Consider the following 20,944-nt stretch of genomic DNA (forward strand, 5'->3'; position numbering starts at 1 on the left):
ACATGCACTGTTGGTGGGGATGTAAGTTGGTGCAGCCACTGTAGAAAACAGTATGGATGTTCTTTAAAAACTTAAAAATAGGCCTACCATATGAGCTAACAATTCCATTTCTGAGTATTTCTCCAAAGAAAACAAAACACTAATTCAGAAAGATACAGGCACCCCCAAGTTCGCTGTGGTATTATTTACAGAAGCTAACATACAGAAACAATCTAAGTGCCCATCTACGGATGAAAAGATAAAGGTGTGACACACGTACACACACACACACACACACACACACACACACACAGACGGAAGTACTATGCAGCCATAAAAAATGAAATCCTCCCCTCTGGAACAATATGAATGGACCTTGAAGGCATTATGTTAAGTGAAATAAGTCAGACAGAGAAAAACAAATACCATGTAATCTCACTTATATGTAGAATTAAAAAAGAACACAAAGCTCACCAATACAGAGAACAGATTAGGGTTGCCAGAGCAGGGAAGTGTGGATGAAATGAGTGAAGGGGGTCACAAGATACAAACTTCCAGTTATAAAAAAATTAATGTCATGATGATATAATGTACAGCATGGTAACTATAGTTAATAAAACTATATTGCATATTTAATAGTTGCTAACACACTAAACCTTAAAAATCTTCAACATAAAATTATAACTGTATGGTGACAGATGTTAACTAGACTTACTATGGTGATCGCTTCACAATGAGTACAAATATTAAGTCATTATGCTGCATACTTGAAACTAGTATAATTTATACTGCTAATTGGAATCTTGTTAAAAATATTTTTAAGAAATGTTCAGTTCATTTTCTAAAAGTAAAAATCGAGACATTCACCTATTGCAGATATTCTGGAAGACAAAGGATACATATAGTATGTATGTCCTGTACATTCCTCTAAATACTTTGTGAAGGAAGTTCTTCTTGGACAATTCCAAAGATCTTTTCTAGATCTTTTTTCTATCCCTAACTGAGGTATATGTATACTTCTTGAGAGTTTAATATTCCTTAGCTTCCTGGATAGTAGATTATCAGATTTTCCATTTTCAAATTTATCTTTTTCTGCAGTCCTGACAAATGAGGGAAATATTCCAAAGCTCCTTTTTCTTTTTTTTCTACACCTTTATTAACTTACAGAACTCAAGGATTTATCTGCCACCTGTCAGCCAAGGCTGCCAAGTCTATCCTGAAAACTATCTCATGTTTTAGTCTACCATCTCTACAGAATTCTTTTTTATTTTTTAATTTTATTTTTTTCGCTGTAGGAGGCAGCATGCGGGATCTTAGTTTCTCCACCAAGGATGAAACTTTGTCTTCTGCATGGGAAGCACAGAGTCTTAACTACTACTAACAGCAAAGTCCCTAGAATTCTCTTTTTACGTCTCATTCACACTGAAAGCTCAATATTATCAACCGAAAGCCATTAATACACCACAAGCCAGATTATCTTCCTATGTTCACTTTGAAATTACAAGTATCAATTTTTCCCAGTCTTGGGACTATTCCAACGCCTTAGAACTCATGGAATGATTTTTGTATCAAATTGCTCAATTCTAATGATAAACAGGCCTGCAGACGAGTCTGAATTTTAGTATTTGCCTATCAAAGAACGGTTTTTCTGGTATCTTGAGGTCTTGAAACGGGCACGTGTGACAAGCCTGTGTGCTAAGTTGTTTCATTCCTGCCGACTCTTTGAGACCCCGTGGACTTGTAACCCATCAGGCTCCTCTGTCCATGGGATTCTCCGGGCAAACACTGGAGTGGGTTGTCATGCTCTCCTCCACGGGACCCAGGGATGGAACCAGGGTCTCCCCACTGCAGGCAGATTCTTTACCATCTAAGACACCAAGGAAGTCCCTAACAAGCCTAATACTATATTATCTGAAACAAAATTTCTCTCGAGATAATAAAAAATATATAAAAATTAAAAAAAAAAAAACCGCCACACTGAGCAATTTCAGGAGTTCTCTGAAATTACTCCTCATTGGAGGAATAGTGAGGAACAGTAGGAGGAACGGCTGTAGTGAAGCATCCTGCGCCCCCCTTTTAGAATCAGCGGTCCTCCCCTGAAACTCGGCTCCTTCTGGAAACCAGCCCGTAACCCGGTAGAACCAGCCCGCAGGGGATGACTACGAGTCCCATGATGCAAAGCGAGCCCAGGGCCACACTGGCCGCAGTTCCTCCCGGGAATTGTAGTCTTCTCATCACCTGTCGGTCAAACTAGGGGCCGTAGCCTCCATTTCTCAAAAGTTAACTGATAAAAATAAAGCTATGGGACAGAAGATAAAATTCTGACCACAAAACTAGGTTAGACCCAGGCGCTGAGGACCCCTGAGCCCACAACTCATGCCCCTGAGGCGGGCGACCTCGGTGGACGTCACTTCCGGGAGCGGTGGCGGCCCAGCCCCTCCCTCCGCCTGGCCGGGACCCTGAGCCCGCGGCCCGCACGGAGGCGGGCGGGGAGCAGCTGTTTTCGGGAAGGGAGTCACGTGAGTTCTCCGGGAGCTGTGGCTGGAGACCGAAAGCTGCTGTGAGGCAGGGTCGGAGTTAACTCTCTCAGGGCAGCGCACCCGAGCAGGCTGAGGTAGGGAGCGTGCTGAGGAGGGGAGCGCGCTGAGGTGGGGAGCGCGCTGAGGTGGGGAGCGCGCTGAGGTGAGGAGCGGGCTGAGGTGGGGAGCGCGCTGAGGTGGGGAGCGCGCTGAGGTGGGGAGCGCGCTGAGGTGGGGAGCGCGCTGAGGTGAGGAGCGGGCTGAGGTGGGGAGCGCGCTGAGGTGAGGAGCGGGCTGAGGTGGGGAGCGCGCTGAGGTGGGGAGCGCGCTGAGGTGAGGAGGGGAGCGCGCTGAGGTGGGGAGCGGGCTGAGGAGGGGAGCGCGCTGAGGAGGGGAGCGCGCTGAGGTGAGGAGCGGGCTGAGGTGGGGAGCGCGCTGAGGTGAGGAGGGGAGCGCGCTGAGGTGGGGAGCGCGCTGAGGTGGGGAGCGGGCTGAGGAGGGGAGCGCGCTGAGGAGGAGAGCGGGCTGAGGAGGGGAGCGCGCTGAGGTAAGTAGGGGGCGCGCTGAGGTAGGTAGGGGGCGTGCTGAGGTAGGTAGGGAGCGCGCTGAGGTGGGGAGCGCGCGGCGGCTGACACCTGCGCCCAGTGGCAGGCGGGGGTGCTCCCTCGGAGGGCCGGGAGTGCGACAGAGCCCGGGCGGCCGCCGACTCTGCCGCGCTCCGGGGCGGAGGCGGAGGCTCGCCGTCCCCCGAGCCGAGGAGCCCTGGCCTGCTCAGACCCGAGCAGACCGTCCTGGGTAGTCCCGGCTCTGCGCTGCCCGCACGCCGCGACCTCTGGCTCGCCGTGCAGTTCGGGCTCGGGCCACCTCACCTGCCCGCGGTTCTCCAGAGGACGGAGAGGTTCTCAGGGCAGGTCGAGGCCGCGGCGCGAGCCCCGCTTGGTGTCTCACCGCCGGGCAGCGCTCAGGGCCTCGCGAGCTCGGAGGCTGTCCCGGTCCGGGTGCTCCCGGCCCTGAGGCCTCTGGTGGTCGCAAGGCCGAGGGCGGGGCGACCCCGCCGGCCGTCTGGAGGTTGAGAGTTCAGGCTTTTATTTACTTCTTTGGGAGGAAGCCGTCGGGCGGAACCGAGGAGCGGTGAATCAGCAGCTCGGGTTTCCCGAGTCCCTGATGATGGGGAAGGGTGCCCAGAGCCACGTGCTGGGTTAGAAATGTTGTCTCCGCGGCTCTCGGAGTCTGAGCGGCCTGTCTGTTGTTGTCTCTTACCTTTCTCGCCGGTAGAGCTGCGTAGACATAGTTGGATAGGCAGACCAGATGTTGTGTGCCATTTCCCGGATCTGTACTTTACTGCTGTTTCGTAGTTTATTAACAGCCTAGTGGGAAGCCTTTTTTCCTGTATTATTGTGAAGTTATTAGACAAGATAAACTCCTCCTTTTGAGAACAGAGCTTATGGAGTAAGGGTTTTGAACATTTGTTCAGTACCTGCAGTTTATGAAATTAGGGATGATCTGGAAACTATGAAGAACGTTTAAACTTTTAATCATTTAATCTTGTTCGATATACGTTTAACGTTCATTGCGGTTTATTTGCTTAATTTAATTTGACCAAGTTTGGTTTTTTCCCCCCCCAGATCCGTTTGATCCTGGTTTTAATAACCTGTTGCTTTAAGAACTGTTTATTCTTTACCTTACAAGCTGTCTAAGCTTCTGGTGACTATCATTACTCTGGTAATTTTTTAGTTTCCCTAATTAAATCGGAAGGAAATATAAATAATTTTTCTCCCTTTCTTTCCTTCCCTTTACCCTCCACTGCCTGTACGATATGTAGTAGTGTCAGCATCATAATAAAGAGAATAAAGTTTCAGAACAGTCTTTATCACTTTTCCTCTTTTCAACTCCTTTATGTCCGTGACGTCAGGTTACAATGACCCTTACAGCAGTCCATCATGAAGTGGAGGGAAAAGGATACCATGTAATATTAGGATCAAGAAAAAGGGTGTAGAATACTTCTGCTCTCCTCATCTTGCAAACAGGAGTTCTTAGAGGTGATATTTTTAGATTAAAGAAAGAGGTTTGGGGTGTATTTTCTTTCTAAATAAAATAATACAGTGTCACAAAATTAAAAGAAATGGATATGAGCGTTTTGTTTTCTTTTGGATAATGCTCCTGATCAAAGACTAATCTTTCATGTGTTCCTCTCATTTTTAGAGTGAATTCCTAAGAAGAAAATAATGTATTGCTTATTACTTGTTCTCTAATTGTTCGGACTCAGAAGTGTGCAAGTTTGTTACAAACGCCAAAAGAAGATGGCAACTCCTTACGTTCCAGTTCCTATGCCCCTAGGGAACTCTGCTTCCAGTTTTGCAACCAACAGAAACCAAAGAAGTTCTTCTTTTGGGAGTACCTCAACAAGCTCAAACTCTTCCAAAAGCCAGTTAGAAGATTCAAATATGGGTAATTTTAAACAGACCAGTGTATCTGACCAAATGGAAAGCACTTCATCTGTCTGTAGCAGTCCCCTCATTAGGACTAAATTTACAGGTGCAGATTCTTCCATTGAGTATTCTGCTAGACCAAGAGAAAGTGAAGAACAAAGTCCTGAAACAGTGAATTTGGAAGATAGACCTTCTACACCTATTATCCTGGGTTATGAGGTGATGGAAGAAAGAGCTAAATTTACTGTGAGTATTGACTTCTGCTATCCATCATTAGATGAAAGATTTGTTAACCTGTGTTCTAAACTTGTGTTGAATGATGTTAGCCTGTACTTGTAATTTCATGAGTGTAAAAGTCAATTGGTTTATACCCCTTAGGTTGTCATGCTGTTGGTGTACTTCTGCTTTACTGAATGAATTTTTGCAAACCAGACACAGCTGTGAAACGAGCACACAAATCAAGAATAGACCATTACAACATCCTAAAAGCCTCCGCTCGTGCTGTCAGTCAATACCTACTCTCCTGATGGCCTAGATTAATTTTGCCCTGTTTTTGTACTTCATGTTAGTGGAATTATGAAGTATTTACTCTTGGGTATGGTCTCTTCAGCATACGTTTGTAAGATTCATCCTTGATCTTGCATGTAATTGTAGGCAGCTCACTTTTATTACTAATGTTACTCCTTTATGTGAATATACTACAGCTTATCCGTTCTACTGCTGAAGGGCATTTTGATCATTTCCAGTTTGGGACTTTTACAGATACTGCTGCTGCAAACCTGTTAGTACTTGTCCCTCATTAAACACATGTACTCACTTCTGTTTGATATAAAGTCCTAAGAATAAAGTTTCCGGATCATCTGCCCAGCTTTAGAAGATACTGATGAACAATGTATCAGAGCAGCTGTACTAAGCTATATTCTTTTAAGCAGTGTATGGGAATTCTAGTTATTCCACACCTTCCCAGTTCAGGTCAGTCACTCAGGGATGTCCAACTCTGCGACCCCATGGACCGCAGCACGCCAAGCATCCCTCCATCACCGACTCCTGGAGCTCACTCAAACTGATGTCCATTGAGTCGGTGATGCCATCCAACCATCTCATGCTCTGTCTTCCCCTTCTCCTCCCACCTTGAGAATTCTAGTTATTCCACACCTTCCCAACATGTAGTATTTTTTGTTTGTTTGTTTTAGCTTTTCTAGTGAGCAGAATGATACATTGTGGTTTTAATTTGCCTTAAAGACTTTTTTTTTTTTTGGCCATTTGAGTATTCTCTTTTCTGAAATGTCTGTTCAAAACTTGTTCATTTTCCTTTTGGGAGGTCTTTTCCACTTTGACTTATAGTTTCCTGTGCGTTTTGGACATAAGTCCTTTTTCAGAACATATGTTGTGACTATCATCTCTCTGTGATTTGCCTGCCTTAATGGTTCATTCGATAATCAAGAGTTCTTCGTTTTAATATAGTCCAGCACATTAAATTTTTTTTTACAGTTAGCTCTTTTTCAAATCTGCCTCCTCCCAGGTTACAAGTATGTTGTCCTATGTTTTCTTCCAAAAGCTTTATTGTTGGACCTTTCAAAGTTAGAGCTATACACTGTCTGGAATTGATTTTTTTCCGTGGTATGAAAGAGAGTCAAGACACATTTTTTTCTCCCTAAAATCAGGTTTTTATTGAAAAGACAACTCTTATCTCCTTTGCATTTGCTTTGTTGCCTATGTCACAGTCAGGTGACCGTAAGTGTACGGGTTTGATTCTGTGTTCCATTTCTCCCTTCTTCGCTGGTTCCACCCTGTCTTCATTACCAAGGACTGATGGTAGTATTGACGTCTGGTAGCCAAGTACTGTAGCTTTGCTGTTCCTCTTCAGGGTTGTCTTGGCCCTTTGCATTGAGATTGTATTAAATCTATCTAGGGAGAACTGACATATTTATAGTACAGAGTCTTTGAACCTATGAACCTAAACCATGTCCTTACGTCTTTAATTTATTTAAATAATATTTTAATTAATTTTAAATACTATTTTAATAAATTATTAAATAATATTTAATAATATTTTAAATAATTGTTTTCAGGGCAGAAGTCTTAACCTCTTTTGCTAAGATTTATTACTGGGTATGGATATTGTTTGATATTCTTGACATCTTTTAATGTTTTCTGTTTGTTCATTGCTAGTTTAGTCTATTTTATCCTCATTATATATTACATATTTCTATATCCAATGACCTTGTTAAATCCACTTATAAACTTGTTCTTTGAAACTGTTCTTTCTCTTGGATTTTCTGGAAGTAATGATTTCATATTTACTTCAACATTTCATGTTGTATAGTTAATGACAGTATGGAAGGATCGTCTAGGGAAAAGAATATTGACATTATGAAGAGGCAATTTTTAAGAGTTAAAATATTGTAAGAAATAATATGGATGGCAAATCTGCATGGATCTGACTTTTTTGTGAGTGATTTTTGGAAATTATAATAAATTGGTGGCTCATTCTGTACAGTGACCTACCTTCTCTATGAAAGAATGAGCATTCACTGAGATAATGTGTGTGAAAAGTTTGTATATAAAGTCTTTCAAGACAATACAGAGGAAGACGTAAATGACATATATAAAATCAGTCATAGTCGCTTATTTGTTTATTTAACGTTTTTGGAGTACCTGCTTTGTGCCAAGCCCTCTTCCAGGTAATAGTGGTGTAGGAGCTCAACTGAACGTATGAAAGATAGATAAGCAATTTTGTTTTTAATGTTAGTTTGTCACATGGTGATAAGTGCTGTAGAGAAGAATAAAAAAGGGGAAAGAAATAGTTTCCTGAAACCAGAGCTGCAATTTAAGTGGCACTGCCAGTCATGGCCTCACAGAAAAGATGTAGCACTAAGAGAAAATGACAGGGATGGACAGGGAGGCCTGGCGTGCTGCAGTCCACAGGGTCACAACGAGTCAGACGCGACTGAGCCACTGAACTGAAGAGAAAATGACAATACCCAGGACAGTGAGGGGGGAGGGAAGGGGCCTCCCAGACAGGTGGGGTAACTGCCACGACCCTCACGGCTGACAGCAGAATAATCAGTGGGGAGAGATGTAGGAACTGAGGTAACTTGATCTGTGTGACCCTCAGATCAAGTAGAGCACAGATGCCTCTAGGCGGCCTTTAGAGTTTCCCCATTTTGAGCTGGGAGTCTCAGAGAGATTTTAAAAGGGAAATTCAGATGATCTGACTTAAGCTTTTTAAAGGCTCATTCTGGCTACTGAATTGAGACTAGATTTGGTGGGAGGAAAAGGAAGGCAGGAGGCGGTTAGGTTCTTGTAGTAATCCATGGGAGAAGTGGTGGTGTGGTGGGGGAAGAGGGCCTAAGAAATTATCAATTCTGAATATATTTTGAATAGAGAGCCTTTGGATGTGGGAGATGGAGAAAGCAAAGATGATCCCAACACTTTTCATCTAAACAATGTGAAAAGTAGAGTTGCCGTTTAATTAAATGGCAGATTTTGAGGGAAAGACCAGAGTTTGTTTTTGCATATGCTGGGTTTAAGACGTTTGTTAGACATCAAGTGGAGATGTCAGTTATGTGTATGTACATATGAGAGTATACACTTGTATATGTATTTTATCTCTCTCTATATATATATGCACATAGATATATATTCATTGTTCAGTTTAGGGGAGAGGTCTAAGCTAGAGTTACAGGCTTGAGGATCTTAGGTTTGTCAAATAATTTCACCTTGGTATATTTCTTTGAATGGATCTCTTAACTGAAGAAAGTTTAGGAAAAACTGGCAAGGTCTTATATAGACAGTGTAACGTCTTTGAAAAGTGTTAAAAACAAAAAGTAACTGGGAGGGGTGGTGAGCAGGTTCCGGAAAGAGTCATGGGGTGGACTTCTTTGGTAATGTTTTGTTTCTGTTTCTTCCTCTTGTTACTCGGTACATGGTATGTTTACTTTGCAAAAATCTATTAAGTTGTATACTGAAGTTTTTGTGCTTTTCTGTATGTATTTTATGATCAGTGTATGTGTCTTCATTTGTTTACTTAAAACAGAGACTACATAAAGCAAGAGTACAAAGCAGTATACACTAGGTTTTAAATAAAGAGGAGAGACGACAGCTGCTATTAGAACTTGGAGGAAGCAATGATCAGTACTGTACACAGTTTTCATTGAAAGCACTACTTAAACAAGTAGATAGGAGAGCTTTCTAGAAAAAATAAAGCAAAAATCTGTCCTGTGTTTTTCCTAGAGAAAAAAAGCACCACTGTGAAGGGTAGCAGTTAGAAAAGGGCTCATTTTTTAAAACAGAAAAAATAATATGTATTATGTATAGTTGAAGTAATTATCATATGAAGTTGACTTTTATCATGCATCAGTCATTCACAGTCAAAAGTATTAAAGTCAGTTTATCCCTTTTTGAATTAGTAACTTCGAGAAAGAATGTTTACTTTTTATCCCCTGCATGACTATTTTACATCAGGACTTTCTGGAGACTTTGCAGGGTATCTAAATAATCTTCATCCTCACCTTTATGTGTTACAAAGATAAATTATTTACTTTTTACTTGAAAACTAAAGAATCTAACCTAACCCTTGCTGATTCTCCCTTCAAAGCTGAGAAGTCTGTAAGGGAGAAGAATCAAATGGCAGGACGATCAACAGTCCCGAACTAATAAATGTCTCTAGATCATCCACTGGGATTATAATATGAGTCATACTTGTAACTTAAATTTTCCTAATTTTTAGTGTTAAAAAAGTAAAAAGAAACTGATGAAATTATATTTAGTAATGTATTTTGTTTAATATATTTAAAGTATGATTATTTCAACATGTAACCATTATATAATCTTTTTAATGAAGTATTTTTACATCTTTTTTCATACTAAGTCTTTGAAATCTGGCCTATATTACACTCACAGCATGTGTCAAAGTCACATTTCAAGTATTTTGTAGCCGTTTGCAGCTAGAGTGCTGCTCTAGAGCTACAATTGAAAGCTATTCCACACCTTAACCTGAAGGAAAAAAGTTAGTCTTTTTAAGAGGGTTTCACTCATTCAATAGATAGTTATTGAGTACTTTTTGTGTGTCATGTATTTAGCTTGGCTCAAAACACTGTACCAAAAACTACCAGATGTTTCTCTGAGATTCTGTTGTAAATAGTATTTCCTTGCAAATAAATTCTAAAATTATCCTTAGGAAACATAGAATCTAGCTTTTTCTTAAGTACCTTTTAAAATGTTGACTTGCTTCAACCAAATTTTTCTATTCAGTGGCCTAGAAAATTTTACATAATTATAGAAATGTAAACTTTCATCTAATACAGATACTTTCTACCTTGTATTTCATCCTTGAAGATTAAAACATCTGATTTATTTGAAAACTTTGCTTGGTAGTTATTGATTATTAATTTGACTATAGTTATTTTGATTATTAAGTTGATTGTGTAAGATAATGGTGGCTATTTTTCATATTAATTTTAGAATAATTAGCAAAATATCGGAGAAGGCAGTGGCAACCCACTCCAGTACTCTTGCCTGGAGAATCCCAGGGATGGGGGAGACTGGTGGGCTGCCGTCTATGGGGTCGCACAGAGTAGGACACAACTGATGCGACTTAGCAGCATAAAATACATTTTAGAGGCGGATAAGTTTACTTATTATTACTGTGCTTCAGAAAAGCATTTTGCCTCAAATTTGTCAGTCCTGAGAAAAATATCTTTGCTTTTGGTTCCTACATTTGATTATTTGAACATTTGATGGCCTAAATAATTTCTGAATTTTTAACATAATAATTGTTACCATCTGGCTTGTCAAGTAAAAGTTTTAAAATTATTTGGCTTAAATTTTAAAATATTTACAGAAATATATTTTAAAACTCTCTCTGTCTCCATAGGTATATAAAATATTAGTAAAGAAGACCCCAGAAGAAAGCTGGGTAGTTTTTAGAAGATACACTGACTTCTCTAGGCTTAATGATAAAGTAAGTACTTTAATAAATCTAAAACTGATTTTTCAGTTTGGAATTGTTATCTGTTCCTGGAGTTCTACTGTTGTTACTTGTTTTTTCTCCTTTGTTAATTATTTGAGTGAAGTCAAATCTTTGCTGTTTCCTAACAACTGTTTCATTTAATATTAAGAGTCTGAACTCCCATCTCTACATGTAAGTTCCTTTTGTTGGAAACAAAAAATTATTTTTAATATTAAAAATGTGAAAACCTTAAAATTGGCAACAGAAATATAATTATTTACATAATCTTATAACTTTGAAAAGATGTATGTGTATAAGACCCCCAAAATCATATGATTAAAGAAGAATGAAGAAGAAAAATTTAGCATATTATGGTTAGTTTTGTTTGCTGTATTACAAATTATCACAAACTTTGTGGCTTAAAACACACCTCTTCATTATTTAGAGATTTGGAGTGCTCAGCTGGGTTTGCTGCTTAGAGTCAAACAGGGTCAAAATCAAAATGTTGACTTCACTGGCCTCTTATCTGGAAGCTCTGAGAAAGAATCAGCTTTCAGTATCATTGTTGTTGGCAGAGTTTGGTTTCTTGTGATTGTGAGACAAGGTCCCTGTTTCCTTGCTGGTTGTTATCCAAAGGTTATTCTTGGCCCATAGATATTATTCAGCTCTTGCACATGACCCTTCCATCTTTAAAGTCAGCAAGAGCTGGTCAAGTTTTTCTTGTGCTGGAATATCTCTGACTTTCTCTTTTGTCACCAGCCAGGAAGAAGCTTTACCTTTATAGAGCTAAAGTGATAAGATTAGGCTCACGTAAATAGTTTTCCTGTCTTAAGGTCAACTCAGTAGTAACCCTAATTGCATGTACAAAATCATTTTTGCTGTATAACAAGGAAACACAGAGGCTACACCAGGAGCAAAGGTTATGGAGCCATCTGGAATTCACATGTGCCCACTGCACATGTGAAACAGACAAAGAAGATAATAGTAAACCTCAGTACATTAAGTACCCTTAAAAATAAGTAACAAGAAACACCCCAAAATAGAAAATTCAGCAAGTGATATGAACTGTGTAATCCACAGAAGAAATATAAATGACCAATAAATTTGGAAACCATTTACTATCACGAGTACTCCAAGAAAAGAAAATTAAGACACTATTTTTTACCTGTTGGGCTTTCCTGGTAGCTCAGTGGTAAAGAATCTGCCTGCCATTGCAGGAGACGTGGGTTCAGGCCCTGGTCTGGGAGGATCCCATATGCCGTGGAGCAGCTGAACCCGTGCACCACAGCTGCTGAGCCTGTGCTCCATAGCCCGGCAGCCACCACTGCTGAGGCCACGTGCTGCAGCTGCTGAAGGCACTGTGCCCTGGAGCCTGTGCTTCACAACAGGAGAGGTTGCCCCAGCAAGAGGTTCACACACTGCAGCTGGAGAGAGGCCCCTGCTCTCTGCAACTAGAGGAACGTCTGCACAACCATAAAGATCCAGCACCACCAATAAACAAATAAAATTACAGTTAAAGAAAAGAAAGAAAAACCATTTTAATTTTCACCTGTCAAGTTGACAGCCTTTAAGTGGTATATCTATTGTTAGAAACAAGTCTTCCTAGAGGACATCCTAAAGCTATGCATAATTTGACACAATGATTACATTTCTGGGATTTATCCTATATAATAAATTATTGATATGGGCAGGATGTAGCCCTGTGGATATTTCTCATAATGTTTTGTGTATTTTTCTCTTTTTTCATTTTTTATTTTGTTTTAAATAGTAAAAGTTAGAACCAACCTAAATTTCTAACACTAGGGAATTGATTGAGTAATTGCACTAAGAATTCAGTAGAGAAACAGCAGCTGAAGCGTTCACAGAACTGGTGGAAAACCAGGTAGGACAGGTAGGGGTAACTGGTGTTTAAGAAACCAAGAGAAAAAGCATTTTTCCAAAAGAAGCAAGTGGTTTATGATGCTTCGGAGAGGTCAGGTATGAGGACCTCGGACCACGGGTTACTCCCTAATTTTGATAGATGTTGAGTAGAGGAAACTTTATTGGTCCTACTTTCCCACCTGCCATCTTCCCTCTCGCCTTCTTGGACTCTCTGAACTTCTCAAGTTGGTGTGTTCTTAAAACATTTGGTGATGGGAAGTTCCATTTATGAGACTTTGCAACTGCCGGGATGCCAAAAAGCTTCCACCATTCTTAAACCTCAGTTTTAATGAAAAGGTAAAATATAAAATGCTAAACTATTTTATCCTTAATTAAGGTGTTGTTAAGATGACTTGTTGCAACATGTCAAAATACTTAATATTATTTCTAAGATATTTATATCATATATAAATCTTATTTTCTGTTCCTGAGTTCTTATTTTACATTGTTGATTTAAAAACCTGTAATTCTTTGCTTCCATTCATCTTTTTAAATGATTAAAATACACAAGACCAAAGTGATTCATTAAGTTACCACATACTTAAGTGGAATTCTTACCTTTCTTATGAAATTGTTATAATTTTTGTTCATACACACTCATTTCTAACAGTTTTAGTTCAGAGCTATTTCATCCTTTATGACTTTTGTTCTCCTCAGGACTCAACTATTATTTAGTGTTTGCTTCCTTTTATCTCTTTAGATTCATCTTTATTGCCAAAATATTTCTTGCCTTAGGCAAGCTGGGATTTAGATTGCTCTTAAGCTTTTGAAAAAAGATGTTAATAGAAGTTTAATTTAAGTCTTGTAAAATATATCCTTGATCCTCTAAGTTGGGCACTTAAAATTAATAAGTGTATATGTCAGTCTTCTAGGTACCAGAAAGAGCTCCATTCATCTCCTGATTTTACTGGCAAGAATCAAAAATGTGTGTCAGACACCAGCAGCCACACAGTTTAAATGGTAGTTATTATTTTTATAATTGTTAAAGTAAAATCTTAGCATCTTTCATTTTGTAAAACCAGTCATGAAGTTTTTGAGTTCATCACTGTGCTAGGAATTTGGTATCATATAGAAACTATACAGATGTGATTCTAATGTTGAGGAGTTTATATTTTCCATTTTTCTATAGTAGTGAGGGAAAAAATAGCCAGTTGTCAATGTGAAAATCATTTTAGTTAAAATAACACTGTTTAGAAAGAGAAATTTTTTCTTCCTCTTTTTTAAATTTCTGGCTTCAGCTTCTCTAGGAGTTTTTCAGAACCTCTTCTGAGAAAGTTAGAGGGCAAGGTCGTGAGCAAGGTCTGGAACACACAGTCTCTCAGAGTTGAGACATCTGGCAGAGTTGTAGAGCCGACTGGTGATGAACAGTTTGCAGAAATGTGGCCGTGAGCGTGAGGTTTTCTTTATTTTCTACTAGAAAGCTCACTGTTTTCTACTTCCAGTTTGCAGAAGTAGTTTAAAGTTGAGTAATTCTCTGATGTAAAATGATTATTCTCAATTGGTTGCACCCAGCAGAGCATAGAGAGGAAGCAGAACCATTATCAGCCCACTGTCAAGACAAGCAGAGCTCATATGAAAATCTGGGCTAAGCTCAACCAAGCATTCAGTCCTTCCATTAAAAAGAAACTCATGGTAGTCTTCAGCACGTCTGTCTCTTGGGTCACACTGTCCTGAACTGTCCCAAACTGACCAACATGAGGTGGTTGTAAAGCTGCCTTTCACTATCTTTCTGGGGTTTTCACTTTTTCCGTTGTCAGGGTTCCTTTCCTTTGTGTCGTGTCTTCTTTCTTGGATCACAGGCTCCTCTTGGCAGAACTCGCCCTTCAGTGGCTTCTTGAGGAAGGCCGCCTGGGAAGCGGTGTCCTTCAGACCCCACACGTCTAAAATGTTCACTCCATTTTCATGCTTGGTTGAGATGTGAGCTGGGTATAGAATTCTAGGTTGGAAATGTCCTTTCAGAGTGTTGAAGACATTAAGCTATTTTATCTTGTCCTTAGTGTTGCGTTTTGTCCTCGAGAAGTCCAGAGCTGTTCCTGCTCCTGATCGCTTGTGTGTCGCTGTTTTTTTCTTCTTTAGAAGTCTTTGGAATCTTCTCTGTGTAATTAATCTGAAATTTCACAGTGACTTTTTTTTTTGCCACCTTCTAAATTTATCTTTTAATTGAAGGACAGTTGCTTTACAGAGTTTTGTTGATTTCTGCCAAACATCAGCATGAGTGGCCAGTGGGAATTTGCTGTACGGCTCAGGGAACTCAAGCTAGGCCTCTCTAGCAGCCTGTAGGCTGGGGTGGGGAGGGAGGTGGTGGGGAGGTTCAAGAGGAAGGGGACACACAGTGACTTTCTGTAGGTTCTTTTCTTGTGTTAACTTGGACGCTCTGGGAAGTCCATGTCTTTCAGTTCAGAGAAGTGTTTTTGAATTGCTTTATTAATGAATTCCTCCCTTCTATGTTCTGTGTCACCTCTCTTGTAAAACAGACCTTTGGGCTGGTTCTATATGATTCTGGATCTTTTCCTCCCCGTTTACTTTTTTTTTTTGCTATTTTGAAGGCAGTTTTCCTTTTCTCTTTCTAAGACCATCTTTTCTCTGAATTTCCTCTCTTTTGGTCATCTTATTCTTATTTCTTAATGTAGTATCTTAATCCATTGACTGTATTAGTGATTGTTTGTATTTTTGTTCATACTTTTTCCTCTTTGTGATATTTGTCTTTGTCTTCCATGTTAAGTACTAGTGTGTAGTAATTCTTGGTTGTCTGCTCATGATTAACAGTTGGGTACTAATAGCTGATTGGAATCTCTTACTTCATGGGAGAGTCTTGTGTTGACTTCAAGATTCACTGTGTAATGGGAAAGGTGGGCTTTTCCTGGAGAACTTCTGGTTGCAGGATCTTAAAGTCATTGCTGTTGAGTTGAGCAGACTCTCCAGAGGTGTTTCCCAGTCTCCTGCCTCGTGCTGCCACTTTGTGAGCAGTCTGAGGTCTCTCTAAGTATGAACTTGGAGCAAGTTTTTCTGCACCTCAAGTTTCTTGGCTCTCTTGAGCCAATTGCTGCTCTCCTCAGTGCTTTTTAGTTTCCAGTATGTTGTTTTAAGTTTCTTTCTCTTTGCCGTAATTTTAGCAGAACTCAGAAAGACAGAAATAGATGAATGTGCTCAGTTCTCCATCTTAATCCCACAGCATGTGTGTCATTTCATTTTTTTCAAGGCTTTTTTATAGAAATATCAAATGCCTATTTTGATGTCATTTCACAGGAAATCTATTAATGTTTAATGAAATATAAAAGCTACCATTTATTAGTTATTTCAAGCTAATGTATAGTTCCCAAATTGTACTTTGTCCAAAATAAAGTTATTGAATAAGCACTTATAAACACTTTGTGAAGGCCTAATTATGGAACAACTCACTCTTTTCAGAGGATTATTTTTTAAGGGGGAAAAAAAAATCTAACCATGCATGTGGACATATGTTACATTTAAATTTTAAAGCTTAAAATTAATTTTTTAAAAGACTTTTTATTTCATCCTTACAGCTTATTTTCAAATAGTAAACAATCAGACTCCAAGGCCAAAAATATCTGTCTACATCTTGAAATCAAATCAGAATTTTCAGTATAGAAATGTTGACAGAATGTTTTATATTTTTCTTTAGCTTTTTACCCTGTGAATCTTTCTCCTTTGCTAGTCTTTTTTCTTACATTGTAATACTTTGTCTTGTATTTAAGTAGAGAAATGTGAATGTATGTGGTTCCATTTCATTTCATCCATTTATTGAATGTAGATTGTTGACTACTTGTAATGTAGCCTGCATTGTGTTAGGCATTGGGGGTGCAACTGTGTGTAAAATGGTTCTCAGTCTTAGCTGTACTTCACACTTCCCTAGAGAGCTTTTTAAAATTACAATGCCCAGGCCATATCCCAGCCAGTTAAAATCCAAATATGTCAGAGGTAGGACACAGTCATTAATATCAATTAATCATCTTCAGACAAAAGGGAGCTGTTTACAGTGGAGCCCTCTCAGAATATCTGTGAGTTCCTACTCAAAAGTTCCTTGGGTGATTCCAGTGTGCAGCCAACATTTAGAATGACTGGTCTGGTAGGAGAGTCCAGTTAAATAAACAGTGCTTAATTTGCCTCATGATAAATGTCATATAAAAAATGAGTGAAAGATTTGATAATGTGTGGCATACTGTCTTTCCCAAATATGTCTGCAGCAGCATTCTCAGTCCCATATGCTCTCCTGGAATCTTGCCACTTACCATCAAGGGGTAGAATCTTGTTTCCTCTCTGCCTCGAAAATGGGTGGGTTCATGACTGATGTAATAGAGAACAGTGGAACTGACTCTTTGTGAATAAGGCTAGACCATAAGAAGTATACAGCTTCATCCTGACTTTATGTCTTGGGATGCTCCCTCTTTGAAACCCAGTCTCTATGCGGTGAGAAAGTCCACTATACATGGAGAGACCCTGTCAGGCTTGTGATTGACAGCCCCAGCTAAGGTCTCAGCCAGCAAACAGCCTATTCCTGTATAAATATGTGGGAGTGAACTTCAGATGCTTCTCAACCTCAACTGTCCAGCTGAAGTTCTAATTCATTGTGAAACAAATAATCCATCCTCACCCTGCCCTGTAGGAATTGCCAGCCCACAGAGTCCATGGCCTAATAAATGATTGTTCTATACCACTGAATTTTGAGGTACCTTGTTATCCAGTTATATTAATATAGTCAATTAATCAGAGTGTATAAAGGGAAATCTCACCCAGCTTAGAAGGTGGAAAAGCCTTCCCTAAGAAAGTAAAATTTAAGCCAAATATGCAAAATGGATTAGAAGCTAAAATGTAAAAGTTAAAACTATGAACATCTAGGAGAAAACATAGAAGGAAATTTTTACAGCCCTGGAGTGAGCAAAGGTTTCTTAGATAGTATCTAAAACAGCGTAAACCAGAAAAGGGGAAAAAAAAGGATGAGTTAGGAAAGATTTTTAAATGTACTCCATTAGGAATAACATGAAAAGTCAAAACACAGTTTGGGAGAGTATATTCATCATACATATACCTGACAAAGGCCTTGTATCTAGACTATATAAAGAACTCTTGACAACCTAATCCAAAGACAAGTACCCAGTTTTTTGAAAAGCAGAGGGTTCAGATGATTTGAATAGATCCAAGCACATGAAAAGATACTTAACACCACTTGTCAACAGAGATAGGCAAATTAAAGCCACAGTGAAATACTACTACACGCCTAGTAGGATGGCTAACATTAAAAAGATGGACAATACCAAGTGTTAGCAGGGACGAGGAGCAACTGTAATAACTCCTGTGCGTACACAGCTGGTAGAAATCAAAGTCAGTCAAGAAATCAAATACAGTCAAGCCGTAAAAAGCATATATCTGAATTTAAATCTTTTATTGTAAGCTTGTTCTGTGAATAGTTTCATAGAGTCAACAGGTTAGATGTTTTAGAATTCAGGTAATTTAGTTGAACATTGTATTTTCTGTTTTCTTCTTTTTCAGTTAAAAGAGATGTTTCCAGGCTTTCGATTAGCCCTTCCACCAAAACGCTGGTTTAGAGATAATTACAATGCCGACTTTTTAGAAGATAGGCAATTAGGATTACAAGCGTTTCTTCAGAATTTAGTAGCTCACAAGGACATTGCTAACTGGTATGTAACAAATTGAATAAGAGTTACGAATGCATTCCAATAACTGATTTAAACTAGAGAATAAATCTAGGACCATATTTATTCAAGCACAAAAAATACAAGGTAGGAGTATAATTACTTATCCTGTCTAAAAGCAGTAACTGTGATTTTCTTGGCTTTTTTCTGTATGGACTGACTTGGCTTTGGTTTATACTAACACTTACAAAGTTCAGCAAAGTTAAAACTTCAGTGTGACATATAGTTAAACCACCTACCGAGCTATAAATTTGATTTTAGTGTTTTAGTAATAACTTACAATAGTAGCTAACATTTTGGTAGATTTTTGTTAAATATGACACTATATAATTTTGACAATATGTATAATTCTCCAAAGTAATACAAAAACCATGAAATCAGGTTAATTTATACAGAGAGTGAAGTAAGAATACCAGAAACTATTAGAAAGGGAAAGAAAGGATCTATATCCTTTCTTTATTTTTTGTATCTGAATATATTTACAAGAAAATTGCTATATGATCTGATTGCATCTGGGTATCTAATCTTGGAACTTACATTATCAGATAAATTAGAACCATTTTGAAAAAATTAGCATATTTATAGCTTCCCAGGTGCCTCAATAGTAAAGAATCTGCCTGCCAGTGTATGAGGCAGGGGTTGGATCCCTGGGTCAGGAAGATCCCCTTGGAGTAGGAAATGGCAACCGACTCCAGTGTTCTTGCCTGGAAAATCCCATGGACAGAGGAGCCTGGCAGGCTACAGTCTATGGGGTCGCAAAAGACTCCGACACAACTTCGTGACTAACCAACAGCAGAGAGCATTTACGGTGCAGCAATAGCATGTTGTGTAGAGACCTACTTTTGTAACGATCTGTAGCAATTTTTCACATAAGAATGGAAAACAAATAAAACCGCTCTCACTTTTTTCACCCTTTCTTCTTAGTCTTTCTTTTATTTGTATCACCTTAGATGGACAGGGAGGCCTGGCGTGCTGCGATTCATGGGGTCGCAAAGAGTCGGACATGACTGAGCGACTGAACTGATATTACACACGACACATGTCCTGTACATACATGTCTTGCTTCTTAATGTGTGCTAAGCTCAGTGACTGCCTGAGATCTCTGCCGTCCCTCCTCACTCTCCTCTAATAAAGTAACTGCCAGCCAGACCCCTCCTCCCATTTCCAGACTCACTGCCGCGGTTGCCTCCTTGCCATCCCCGTCAGACATCTCAGTGCGACCTCAAACCTAGAACAGACTTCACAGCTCATTCCCTCACTTTGCCCCCAATATTCAGCATCGTTGTCTACCCACAACCCAGTCATTTGGACACATCCCTGCCGTTATACTTTAACTACTACTCAAATCTGTCTGTGTTTCTCCGTCCCTGCCATTGCCACTCTAGTCTAAGTGGTTGCTTCTCACTTAAATTACTCCTTTCCCACCACTGTCTTCCTCATCCACTCCTGTTTCTGTAGCCCACTGGAGCCACGGTGACCTTTTGTGATGCGATTTAAATCATCCTTTCTGGTCCCTGACTACATGGCTGTCTTTCCAACCTTATGTCTCATTATTCCTCCCTGCCCCTGTTCTCTGCATCAGACATAGTTGGTCTTGTGCTTTTTCAGAGTCCCCTGTTCCTTTTTTAATATGCTGTCCCTAGAAATGCATTTCACAGTACTGCCCTTGCTCCTTGCTCCTTGCCCAGCCCCAGCCTAGATAACTCCTTCAGGTTTCAAGCAGACTTCACTTCCTTAGGTTGGTCTCCTGACCAGCCCCTCATCCATCACCACCACTAAAAATCAGGTCAAGTCTTTCTCATAGTGTCTTCTCTACTGGTTCTGAAAGTCAGTTCCTAATGTCTTAAGACACCTGTTGCATGTAACAGACTAACTTCTCTCTAGGATGATACTAGCCATATACCACCAGTCTTAAGAGAATTGAGAAAATAGTCACTCTTATCATTGGCAATAGGATTCAATCCTCATGTGGAATCCCAGCTGAACAAGGCTGGTTGGAACTTGACCTTAGTCGCCTTCAGTTTGTAACTGTTTCTGTGGTTACTTGATTGTGTTCTCCCACCAGGCTGAAGGGTACACACACGGGAGTGGGTCGTGTGGCTCTTTCACCCACCACTCAGTGTGCAGGGCCTGTTAGCATAATGCAGCAGTTCGTGTCAAAAACTCCTTGCTGGATGAGTGGCAGAACTGTTGATAGTTGTTATTATACTGGTTATAAGAAAAAGAGGCTGAAGTAAATATGATCAAACTTAGCAATTGTGTGTTCTTGTCTAGGTGGTGGGAAGATGGATGCTCCCTACTTTTCTGTATTTTTTTTTAATCTCTCCAAAGGGGAAAAAAAGTAGTGTTAATTCAGATACACGAAGCAGGAATAAAAGCCAACAAACTCTTAAGATCATAGAGAAAACCTTGAAGAAAATATATTTTATACCATACCGTAAAAGACTTTTATCTCTAAGAAATCAACAAATC

General features: G+C 39.8%; 1 protein-coding gene across 3 annotated transcripts in view; it reads left to right on the top strand.

Moving 5' to 3' along the window:
• The first annotated feature begins 2,402 nt into the window (after positions 1-2,402).
• Positions 2,403-20,944, top strand: part of SNX16 (sorting nexin 16) — a 34,480-nt gene continuing 15,938 nt past the window's right edge. The window contains exons 1-5 of one of the 3 annotated variants that reach the window (XM_020872091.2): positions 2,403-2,593; positions 4,701-4,946; positions 5,034-5,173; positions 10,806-10,892; positions 18,309-18,457. In XM_020872091.2, coding sequence (XP_020727750.1) covers positions 4,799-4,946; positions 5,034-5,173; positions 10,806-10,892; positions 18,309-18,457 — 524 coding nt within the window. In that variant the 5' untranslated portion in view covers positions 2,403-2,593; positions 4,701-4,798. Of the gene's footprint in view, positions 2,594-4,700; positions 5,174-10,805; positions 10,893-18,308; positions 18,458-20,944 lie in introns of all 3 variants that reach the window. The other 2 variants (XM_020872086.2, XM_070477457.1) reach the window with 2 other exon arrangements.

Source organism: Odocoileus virginianus, chromosome 15 (genome assembly GCF_023699985.2).
Source record: "Odocoileus virginianus isolate 20LAN1187 ecotype Illinois chromosome 15, Ovbor_1.2, whole genome shotgun sequence".
Classification (NCBI taxonomy): Eukaryota; Metazoa; Chordata; class Mammalia; order Artiodactyla; family Cervidae; genus Odocoileus; species Odocoileus virginianus.